Source organism: Loxodonta africana, chromosome 8, assembly GCF_030014295.1.
Source record: "Loxodonta africana isolate mLoxAfr1 chromosome 8, mLoxAfr1.hap2, whole genome shotgun sequence".
Taxonomy (NCBI): Eukaryota; Metazoa; Chordata; class Mammalia; order Proboscidea; family Elephantidae; genus Loxodonta; species Loxodonta africana.
In genome coordinates this window covers 17,381,146-17,393,326 of record NC_087349.1, presented here as the reverse complement: position 1 = coordinate 17,393,326, position 12,181 = coordinate 17,381,146, and the positions used below count along the sequence as shown (strand labels likewise).

Below are 12,181 nucleotides of genomic sequence, written 5' to 3'. Positions count from 1 at the left end.
AGACCCCAGTGCTTCAGGGAAGCCCTGGCCCCTACGGATCACGTGCATGCAGCCAGCTCAGGAGACTGATGCCCATTCAGGTGGGAGAGTGAGGCTGAACTTCTCTCCTCACACAGAGGTCACTGATGGAGATGCAAAAGGGAAGCCTGCGTGAGAGGGCAGTGGATATACTTGCTCCACCATGGTACAGGCCATGTCTTAATGACCTAGTGCTGCCGTGACAAAAATACCAGTGGGTGGCTTTAAAGAACAGAAATGCATTCTCTCACAGTTCTGGAGGCTGGAAGCCCAAGTCAGAGCCTCGGCTGTGTTGATTCCTGCTGTGGCCTCTCTCCTAGTTTCGGGTGACTGCCGGCAATCCTTGGAGTTCCTTTACTTGCAGATGACCGTCACCTGGTATTTGCCTTCGCCTGTGGGTGTGTCTGTTCTGCTCTTGTTATAAGATACCGCTCAAAAATGATTAGGTTTAGGACCTGCCCTAGGCTGGTGTGATTCATTAACATAACAAGGAAAACCCTGTTTCCAAACAGGATTGCGTCCACAGGGGCACAAACTTCAATACATAGTTTAGAGGCACAAGTTCAATCCAAAATAGGCCACGCGTGGCTTTTGCAATGGGCTTGCAGGACTGGCCCAGCCACGTGTGCTATAGTCATCTAAATTCCCTCTCACTCTGCCCCTCTTCACCAGGAGGCTGGCACCTCTAGTATCTCCAATCTGCCAGGCCAGCAGCCATGCAACAAAGTGTCAGTGAGCAGGCCGGGCCACCAGGCCACTCTGCCCACTGCTTACTGGAAATGCACCTTTTTGTCACTTACTATTTCCAAGCCTCAGTTTCTTCCCCGTAGAATGGGGTAATAATAATGCCTGCCTCGGTTGTCATGAGAACAGTCCATCTGGTAGCCCTTGTTTTGAAGATGCTACCACTCACTAGCATCACCTCCAGAAGATGGAATAAAGATAACACTCAAAACTCACCCCATTGCCCATCTGCATTGACTTTTTGAGAGAGAAAAAGCAAACTTAACGCCCCAAATAAGAATTTGGAATTGTTTATGGAGTCATTGGAAACCCTGGTGGGGTAATGGTTAAGTGCTACAGCTGCTAACCAAAGGGTCAGCAGTTCGAATCCGCCAGGTGCTCCCTGGAAACTCTATGGGGAAGTTCTACTCTGTCCTGTAGGGTCACTATGAGTCAGAATCGACTCGACGGCACTGGGTTTGGTTTGGTTTTTGGATGGAGTCATTGTGAGGTCCCTGGGTAGTGCAAATGGTTTATGCTCAGTTAGTAACCGAAAGGTTGGCAGTTCAAAATCACCCCGCAGTGCCATGGAAGAAAGGCCTGGTGATCTAATTCTGTAAGATCACAGCCACTGGAAACTCTGTGGACCACAGTTCTATTCTGACACATATGGGGTCACATGAGTTGGAAACGACCCAACAGCAGTGGTTTTTTTTTTTTTTGTGTGTGGAGTCATTGTAGAGGCTTTGGATTTAAACTCCTCAAACCTGGGATTGAGACCTCACTCTACCACATGTCAGCTGTGTGACTTTTGCCAAGTCATTTAACTTTTCTCGTCTATTCCATAAGAGAATGACACCAGCTTTAAAGAGTTGCTGGAAGGGTCAATGAGATATTGTGTAGGAAAGTGCTTGGGAAATAGCAAGTCCTAAACAGATCCCTGGTGTCGTTTCATTTGACACCACTGTCGCATTAGGGAAGATAATTGAGAGTTCGTGTGCATCAAGCTTTCTTGGGAGCATAAATGATAGTAACTATTAACTTCTTGATTCAGTTCTTTCACCATCTTCCATTAAGGCACCAGAAGAGAAATCATTTTCCTTTTTTCATCCACTCATCATCATTTCAGATATCCCGCTACACCGAGATACAAGACCGAGGAAGCAAGAACATTATAAAAAGAGAAAGAATGAAGATGAACAAAGAAAAAGCAACTTAGCACAGAGATAGGCCCCAAAGCTGAAGAATGGATGTAATTAAATTGAGAGCTCCGGTGCTCATGGTACTTGTTGTCAAGGGATCCACGTGCCATTGGGCCCTCCCCTTGGAGCTTGCTCCCTCCACATTCTCTGCAGCAGGTACTCAGATGGCTTCTGTCTTTAGACGAACACAGCCTGCAGAGTTTAGAGATGACTTTGGGGTGGCTGGCCGGTGTGTAGCTTGGGAGCAGCTGCAATTTGGCCCAAATCTGGCTTGTCCTTGAATTCCCCTGGCTCAGCCCTCAGGCCTTCCTTCTGCAAAAAAGGCAACCTGTACCCTGGAAGTGCTGGCTACAGCGGACACTGAAAGTTGGCAACTCTTGTTGGGGGGTATATCCCAGGCTAAGTATTATGCTATATCGGTCTGGTCAGATTGGGCAATCCAAAACCAACCCATTGCCATCGAGTGGTTTCTGACTCACAGCAACCTTGTAAGGACAGAGTAGAGCTGCCCCCTAGGGTTTCCAAGGCTGTAAATCCTTACAGAAGCAGGCTGCCATATCTTTCCACCTTGAGATTGGGCAATTCGGTATCGGAAAAGTCAAGGAGCCATGATGGCACAACAGTCACTCGATTGGCTGCTAATCAGAAGGTTGGCAGTTCAAACCCACCCAGCCACTCAGTGGAAGAAAGACCTGGCAATCTGTTCCCATAAAGATTACAGCCTAGAAAACCCTATGGGACAGTTCTACTCTGTCACATGGGGTCACTACGAGTCAGAATAGACTCAAGGGCATCCAACAATAACAAAGGTCAAAGAGGAGCCTTTGGGACCAATATTCATTTCTGAATGGTCAATTGGCCTCATGAATCAAACCAGTAAGAGTTCCCTGACTACTCTGCTTAGTGCCCTTTGCCCTCTGCAGATACTAGGAGGCTAAATTTCCAAGTTCCAACCACAGTGCATACCCTGCCAGGTCACTGATGCCCCTACCTATTCCTTGTCAAGGGACAGCGGGTGCTATAGGAAACACCTAGTCTATCCCCTTTCAATGCCAATAGAGCAACTAGATACCAGAAGTAAATAAACAGCAAGCTTTTAATCATGCTTAAAACAACAAGAGCAAAAACAACAAGCAATGGGGGCAGCAGAAGGCAGCTGGATAGAGTGGAAAGGTCAGAGAGAGACTTGGGTTTGGATTTCAATCATATTATGCCCTAGGTTCATATCTTTGGGAAGCTCTGGGTGTTGATTCTGAATTGTGCTTTGGAGGCAGCCAGCTGACTCCAGCCTGGTTCAACCTGGCCTGACTCTCCAAGATTCTAAACCATTCTAAAGTATGTGGATTGAAATAGGTTGGCTCCATACTTCTTAAAATAACATTTTGCTTATCAGTTACCAAGCGTTTATTGGGTGTTCATCCTAGGCTAAATATTGTGCTATATTGGTCTGGTCAGATCGGCAATAGGACATCATAAAGGTCCAAAGAGGAGCCTTTAGGACCATTATTCACTTCTGAGTGGTCAATTGGCATCATGAATCCAACCATTAAGGGACTGAGTAGCAATATGCAGGGTGTTATGTAGGAAGGACTGGGTGGCAGGAAAAGAGCATTCAGTCAGGACTGAGTCATTTTCAGTCCCAGACAAAGAACTGGGCACACAAAATCAGCAGGGTCCTGCCCCACAGTCAGGGCAGTCAGGGATCTCTGACTCTGAGACAGAGCCTCCTGTGGAGCAGAGAATAGCGCACAAGGTCCTGGCAGACACAGACATGAGCCTGGAAGGTCCTGGAAGTACAGTACAGGGCACAGCCAAGATGCTTCCAGACCAGTCCAAGGGGCACTAAGGTGCTGGACAGTCATCTAGAAGCAGGTGACCAGAGCGGGACAGGGGCCACCAAACGAAAACAAACTAAACCCATTGCTGCCAAGTTGATTCTGACTCATAGCAAGCCTATAGGACAGAGTAGGACTGCACAGTAGTTTCCAAGGAGCAGCTGATAGATTCAACTGCCAACCTTTTGGTTAGCAGCTGAGCTCTTAACCACTGCACCACCAGGGCTCCAGGGGCCCAAGGGCTTGGGAAACTCATGAGCACATTATCTTACCCTTGATAGCAAAGGGCAGGTGGATGGTGAAGTGCCTAGCCCTAATGTAGTGTGGAAAGGGACGTGGTGCGCATGAGGGAAAAAGTATTAAAGAAAGGAGGTCTTGGGTGGTTCAGAGCCATGAACCACTTGACTCCTTCTCAGTGGTCTCAATGTCATGATAAAGCTTTGGTTCCCAATCCTCATTGGGCTAGAACCCAAACTGAGTCTAGCCCTGGGGAAAGAGAAGTAGTTTGGCGCACATTTGGGGGAGGGACAGGTTGGACTTCAATTCCATCACCACCAATGAGCACAACCAAGTCCATTTTCCCCGCTTGCCTGCCAGCCAGAGTCAGAGACCATGCATTTGAAATCTCCAATCTTTCACAATATTACCATGAAGTTGGAAGTTCCCGGTGTCTTTTGATTAGACATTGTGCTAGGTAACGACTGTTTTACCTCACATTCTTTTTCACCCACTTCAGATTACTGATTGTTGTCTGACACAAGGGCCCAATTGGCTCTTATCAAATTAACAAGCCTGCAAAACTCCTAATGAATTAAAATTCATCAAATGTTTGGAAACAAATGGCAGTCTTGAGGTCCTTTTCCTTTAATACATCTCTGTGTGAAACGTCTCACTTTTCCGTACAATCACTCAGGTTCCCGTGGCTGTACTTCAGGGGTCCGGCTGTGATTCTGGGTCTACCAGAAGCAGCAGGGCATCAGCGGCCCACAGAGGCCCAAAGACCTGAGCACCTGGGTGACTCCTTCAGCCAGCAACGCACTGTCCTTCTGCCTAGGCATTGACCTTCCCAAGTGGTGCGACGGCCACATTGAGAGATTCCTACTCTTTCTAGGATGCCTTGGGAGCTTTGATGCATTTGAAAGGTCAAGGATGGGGTGCAGGCTAGTTGCTGGGTGGTGCAAAGGGTTAATGTGCTTGCCTGCTAACCAGGAGGTTGAAGGTTCTAGTCCACCCAGAGGATCCTTGGAAGATGTGGTGATCTCCTTCCAAAAGATCAGCCATTGAAGACCTTACAGAGCACAGCTCTACTCTGACACACATGGGGTCGCCATGAGCCAGAAGCGACTTCAGAGCAACTTTTTTTTTTTTTTTTTTTTTTACGGGTCAGGGCTAATAAGCGATAAACAAAGCAATAAGCTTATTTTACCCATTGAGCAAAGTACCCACGGGCCCAATTGTGCCTTCCCACCAATCTGCAGTGCACAATTTCGCCTGTCCCCCATTGTAGCAAACATGTGGTGAAACCCATGTGAAATTGCTCACCACGGATAAGCAAGTAAACACAATTAAGGCCGCGTGTACCTTGCTCAACGCCAACAGGTGCATACGTGCTTACTGGTTGATCTTCCCCCGGGTCATAGGCTATGGTCATCAAAGATGGGTGATACCCATGTAAAATTGTTCACTACAGATCAGTAAGTAAGCATGAGTAAACCTGTGCTTAGCTAGCTTACTGGGTCATCTGCCCATCAGGGACTATAAATTTGAAAAGAGGCTTTGATTCTGTAGGAAGGTGCTGTGGGGTTGGGAGAGAGACACGTGCCAGCCATACCTAGAGGCAGAATCTTTGATGTGGTAAAAAAAAAAAAAAAAAAAGTGAAATTGTTCACTACAGATGATCTGGTAAGCAAGTTAACCACAGTGCTTACCTTGCCTATTGGATAATCTGCCCCTGGGAGAGAGGTGTGTTTGGCCCCCTAGCCCTGCCCCGCAACCTGGAGAGCAGCTCTGTTCATGGCCCGGTATGTCTCCCAGCTGTTCACTAGTCTAGACACACCTGAAATGTTCCTGCTGGTGGCTTCCCAGGTTGGTCCACCTGCTCTTAGGACTACTTAGCGGAGTTAGCAACCACCTGGCAGTCCTTGGGAGCATCTCAAGACCGCCATCTCAGGAGGGGTCTGCTCAACATTTCAAGCTCTGCCATTGCCATTGCTGTATGATTTGGGTATCTCAGATCCCCGACCCACAGCACGGGGAAACGGCACCTCATACGTGCTCGAAAGGCAAATATACATTGTAGAACAAATGGCTCCTTAACCGCAAAAGCAGCTGCTGCAAGTCCTCACCATAATCAAACGAAGAAAGGAATTGGTGGGGTTTCTGCCCATACCTGAAAGCCCTACCTGGTTCCCTGCTCCTATTACTTCTCCGCCAGCATGACCCCGGCCATCAAGGGTTAACTCCACCTGACTCTAATGCATGGGCCACCAGCCCAAGCAAGAAGCCAGCTGGGCAGTGGAGCATCCTGCCAGGGTCCATATTGATTGGCTGACCTGATTAGTTGGTTAATTGAATATCGCTGCTTTCTAATATAATTAAAACAAGATAAATACCAGGGCTTCATCCTGTAAGCAAGTGCCATTAGTGTCTGTGGTTCGCACTCTGATTAAAAACGCAATAGACTGGGAGGGTAATTTATGAACTCGCCAGCCTCTAGTGCCACTCGGTGGTTTGTGGGGCCTTGAGACACAGTGTAGCTGGTATGGAATCCCTAACCTGTCCTGATTGCCCTGGTCTCCTGTGAAGGCAATTTGTTACACTGAGGGAAATAGGTGGGACTGTCTCTTTGCAGGTAAAGCTGCTTGGTGCTGCCGTGAACTCCTTTGGGAAGGATCTGAGATGGGTACCTGCAGCACCATAGGACCGTCATGACAGCGTCCCCTTTACCTCATGTCATGGATTGAATTGTGTCTCCCCCAAATATCTGTCAACTTGGCTAGGTCATGATTCCCAGTATTGTATGACTGTCTACCATTTTGTCATCTGATGTGATTTCCCTATGTGTCGTAAATCCTATCACTATGATGTAATAAGACCTATTAGCGGCAGTTGTATTGATGAGATCTACAAGATTAGGTAGAGTCTTAAGCCAATCTCTTCTGAGATATAAAAGAGAGAAGTGAGTAGAGAGATGTGGGGACCTCATACCACCAAGAAAGCAGTGCCGGGAGCAGAACATACCCTTTGGACCCCGGGTTCCTGTGTGGAAAAGCTCCTAGTCCATGGGAAAATTGGAGAGAAGGACCTTCCTCCAGAGCTGACAGAAAGAAAATGCCTTGCCCTGGAACTGAAGCCCTGAATGTGGACTTGCAGCCTACTAGACCGTGACAGAATAAACTTCTCTTGTTAAAGCCATCCACCTTGGTATTTCTGTTACAGCAGCACTAAATGACTAAGACACCTCACTACCCTTGAGTCCAAATAACAACTCGGGCTCCGCTCACTCTATAATCCTTGCTTTTATCCCCATCCGGACTCTCAGCTGGTCCCGATATACTTACAAAAAACTGCTTGAAGCAAGGCAAGTGGGAGGGATGTAAAGCTTATTTGCAAAAGCGCCAAGGAGCTCACCGGACAGGCTGCTCAGAGTAATAGGCAAACGTCTCCTGCTTTGCCTCAAATGCAGAATGCAGGTACCCAGGGGGTAACACACCCCACCACCTCTCAGACAGCCAGCACCTCGGGCAGAGGCAGGTCAGACCCACAGAGCAGAGGCCTCAGCCTCTTTCCTGAAGGCCAGCTTTGCCAGTTGAGGTCTGTCTGGTGAATTCTGCCTATTGATCTCAGCTGTCCTTGCTTGCAGTAAAAAAGGCGGCGGGGGGGGGGGGGCAACCTCTCTTAGACAGCAGTGGTGGTTCAGTGGTAGAATTATCATCTTCCATGCGGGAGACCCGGGTTCAGTTGCTGACCAGTGCACCTCTCGCACTGCCATTGCCCATCTGTCAGTGGAGGCTTGAGGGTTGCTGTGATGCTAGACAGGTTTCAGTGGAGCTTCCGGTCTAAGATGGACCAGGAAGAAAGGCCTGGCAATCTACTTTTGAAAATCAGCCAATGAAAACCCTATGGACATGACGTTCTGATCTGCAACCAATCATGAAGATGGCACAGGACCAAGCAGCACTTTGTTCCATTGTGCGTGGGGCTGCCATGAGGTGGGGGCCGATTTGATGGCAGTCAACAACAAAAACAACAACCCCTCTTTTAGGACTAGTGGGAGATGCAGTTGGTGAAGCAGTTGGAGCACCTCCAAGGAAGGTGCTGTCTAAACACAAGGTGTTATTATCCTATTGGCTGAGGTCCTTAATTTCTGGAATGCACCCAGATGTGCAGATCGGTGAGCAAACACTACAGAGCAGAGGGGAGCAGAAGGATTCTGCAATGCCATTGCAGCTCTGCCTCTGAGCTGGGAATGTTCTGAAGGCGGGTTAGGTGTGTCTGAATAAGCCAGTAGGACCTGAAGGTGCAGGCCTGGTCCCACTGCAGAAATAAAAACAAAAAGTGACCCAGTTTTGTGTATCTGACACATTTTCCTGCCAAAAAAAAAAATTTTTTTTTTTTGGGCTGATGGTTGCCCTTCCAAAAACACATCCCTCAGGTGGTTTTATTTTTACTTTTTTCTCCAAGAGGAGCTTCATCTTTTTGTCTTTTTCCCTGAGGGACAGCTGGATTTGGATGAACAGGGACACACTGCTGGGGCGCCTGATATTTCTATCACCGGATAGAAAAGAATGAGGCAAATAGGGAGGCCTGCCAAGGGGAGCAGGGGCTGTCCTTACCACATTATGGGAAGTCAGTGATGAGGCCCCCTGTAATGGGCATCACAGAGAAACGTGCTTGAAGGGTTGACAGCAACAATCGAGAACATCGGCACGCTCAGAATCCATCCTGTTCACCTCAGATTGTCTAGGAGCTGGCCTCATCTTCCTAAATGCTTATTTGGAGAGAAAACATCATGCATGAAGAGCTGTGTATACACAGAGAGGCACAGACGCACTCCAGCCTTGGCTTTATTTTTACTTTGCCTTCAAATAAACGCTTATTAATTTCCATACCACCTATGGAGGGGCTGTCACATGTGAAGTTTTTTCAACAGTGATTGCTGTGCCTGCGACTTCTTAAGTTATATGTGCCATGAAGATGGTTTCCAAATAAGAACCTGGGGAGAGGGACAGATTCGCAGATGAGAACTAAGAGTCTAGAAATTACAGAAGAATTGAGGTCAGCAAGACACCAGTTGTTCAATATAGCCTCTAGGGGACAGAGCCAGACTTTCCCCCATGCTTCCAAAATGACTTGGCAGTTTCATCTGGGCGAAAGGCAAAGCAGCCTCAAAAGGGCAGGGTCCAGGCTTCACTGACAATGTAGGAGGACTTGTCAACCAAACTCTTAGAGAAGATGGCATTTTGACGATCTGTGCTGCTCACCAAAAAAGTTGCTCAAATTTGTGTGGCAGAAAAATAGGAGTGAGGAGGGGTTTTCATTGCAATATTTGGCTGTGTCTATGTCTATGTCCATAAAAAAAAAAAAAAAAAAACATGTAAAAATTCAGAAAATTGGTACTGCTAAGAAACCTGATTTCCAGAGCAGAACTTTTACAAAGCAGGGGAGCTGTCCTTAAGCTCTGGTTCTGAAATACAGAGCCACAGAATTTTATCATTGGAAAAGCCTCCAAGATATGAATTAATGCTCTCTCCTGGCTTTGAGCAGAGTTGCTACTCCACCATCCTTGACCAGTGTAAAGCTATCATGAGAGAATTATGAAAAAAAAAATTATTTGAACCTTAGTTTTTAGAACGCACCTAGTGCTCACTCACACCTGGTTCTTCTTTCCTCCCTAGGCTCATAGAAATACAGAACCTCCCAGCCCCCCTTGCAGTTATGTGAGGCCATGTGATCAGTCCTGGCCAATGGGCTATGAATAGAAGTGATGTGTATCACTGCTGTGCCAAAGTACTTAAGAGTCGGTGTGTGATCATCCAGTTTTCTTTCTCCCTGCCACGCCAATAATGTAGACCATGTTTGAGGTATCAGAGGCACAGTTGGAATCAGCCTGAACTTCTAAGTTCCCATTGGGAGAGCATCTTCTTGGAGAGCTGCTGAACCATACTTGACTTAGAAAGAGAGAAAAGTAAAATTTTATGTGCTTAGTCCATGAAATTTTGAAGCTTGTGCTGTGCTACCATAACCTATCTTAATTGATACCCTTGTCTGAAAAACTATCACAATGAAACCTTCTGCTGCTACCAAAGACAGTAACTAAATATACATGGGAAGAAAGAAAGTTTGTTCATGGGGGCGGGGGGGAGAAACACACCTGGCAATGGCCCCCCAGGGATAGCTTGTACATCAGTTTACTTGGCAGAGCTATGAAAGAAATGTTTCCAAAGGCTGCAGTTTCTATTTGGAATAGTTTTTTGGACTTTCTCTTTGAACAGTGAAAGAATCCATTTGGATTTCATTATGCACTCAGAAGCCAAGTCAAGATCAACATCACTGCCATGATAGATATGAACATCCAACAGCTGAGAGGTCAAAGAGGACAAGAACTGAGATGAGACCACGGGACATGGCCAAGAGGAGGTCGCAGGCTCCCCTTTTAAAAGAGTAGTTTCATTGGAGAAACCAGACTGCAGAAGCTTGAGGAAAGAGTCAGAGGTGAAAAAATAAAAGTAGAGTTTAAATTACAAATTCACAGATTTGGTGGCAAAGGAAAGAAACAGCCAAAGTTAAAAGAGAAACAAAAACTTGAGCTTGATTGAAGATGGAGGTGAAAGAGACAGATGACAGAGAGAAATAGAAGAGTAAAAAAAAAAAATGTGGACACACAGCCCCTTGGATGTTTGAAGGCATGGGATTCAGAGCACAGGTGGAAGGCACTTGTTGCAAAGACAGGGCACAACTGAGGGTTTAGGAAGGCCTTTCTTTCTGGATTTCTTATCTAGGCCAGAGGCAACATCACGCAACTAATTTCTAATGGCTGAGAACTACAGGAATCATCCTGAGTTCCTTATCTCCTTCAGCCTCCCCTATACTCTGTCATCGCCACGGCTGTTTTAGCTCCTAAGTATCCATTTAACCTATACCTTCCTCTCCATTCCTGTAGCCTTAATTCAGACCTTTAATGCTGACAGAACTATTGTAATCAATATTGTAATCACTTCACCCTACTGGATGCCTTTAGGTAAATTACAGACCTCTCAGTTTCTCATCTGTAAAATGAAAATAAAAATAACTACTTACTAGCATTCTGTGAAAATTAAATTAACTAGGTTCCTAGCACAGTGACAGCAAAGACATCTTACCAGGTCTCCCCAGCTCTGGCTTTCTCCTTTACAGTGTGTTTCCTATATTGCAACCAGAATGATCTGTTTAACACACAAGTCTGTTCACCTCTGCTTAAAGCATGTTAATGTACCTCCATTGTGTATGGAGTAAAATCCAGGTTTTCAGCATGAAACTTAGGGTGCAGCGTGATCTTATTATGACCAATTTTCAGCCTTCAATTTGCATTGCAACAGCATTAAATTCCTTATAAACCCCTTGCCATTGAGGCTATTCCAACTCATAGCAACCCTTTAGAACAGGGTAGAATTGCCCATGTAGGGTTTCCAAGGCTGCAAATCTTTACAGAAGCAGATTGCCACATCTTTCTCCCATGGAGTGGCTGGTGGGTCTGAATCATTGACCTTTTGGTTAGCAGTCAAGCACTTAACCAATATACCACCAGGGCCCCTCAAACTCCTTACGTTGTTGTTGTTGTTAGGCACTGTCAAGTTGGTGCCGACTCATAGCGACTCCATACACAACAGAATGAAACACTGCCCAGTCCTGTGTCATCCTCACAATCATTGCTATGTTTGGGCCCATCATTGCAGCCACTGTGCCAAACACCTTATAGCTTCCCTTAACACATCATATTGTTTCAAAGTCTTCCAATGCTGTTCCTCCTGCCTGGAATGTTCTTTTTCTCCTTGGTTCTTTCAGAAGACTCCTATGCATCTGAATAGTTGAAATAATCTTGAAACAGAAGAACAAAGTAGGAGAATTTATACTTCTGGATTTTAAAATGTCCTAAAAAACTACAGTAATCAAAACAGTGTGGTACTTGTATACAGATAGAAATATAGGCCAGTAGCATAGAAATGAGAGTCCAGAAATAAACCTATGTATCTAGGCCAATTGATTTTTGACAAGGATACTAAGTTCATCCCATAGAAAAAGAATTATTTCTTCAACAAATGGTGCAGGGACAAATGGATGTTTACATACAAAAAGAAGAAATTGACCCATACCTTACACCATATATGAAAATTAACTCAAAATGGGTCAGTGACCTAAATATAA

The 12,181-nt window shown here is 46.0% G+C and overlaps 1 protein-coding gene across 10 annotated transcripts in view; it reads right to left on the bottom strand.

The window, feature by feature from the left end:
* Positions 1–12,181, bottom strand: part of PLXNA4 (plexin A4) — a 516,957-nt gene that overhangs the window by 146,241 nt on the left and 358,535 nt on the right. Inside the window, exon 5 of one of the 10 annotated variants that reach the window (XM_023539984.2) lies at positions 8,739–8,768. The exons of 7 other annotated variants lie outside the window; for them this stretch is intronic. In XM_023539984.2, the coding sequence (XP_023395752.1) occupies positions 8,754–8,768 (15 nt within the window). In that variant the 3' untranslated portion in view covers positions 8,739–8,753. Of the gene's footprint in view, positions 1–8,738; positions 8,769–8,862; positions 8,994–9,468; positions 11,855–12,181 lie in introns of those variants that run through there. 2 more of the 10 variants (XM_023539981.2, XM_064289714.1) reach the window with 2 other exon arrangements.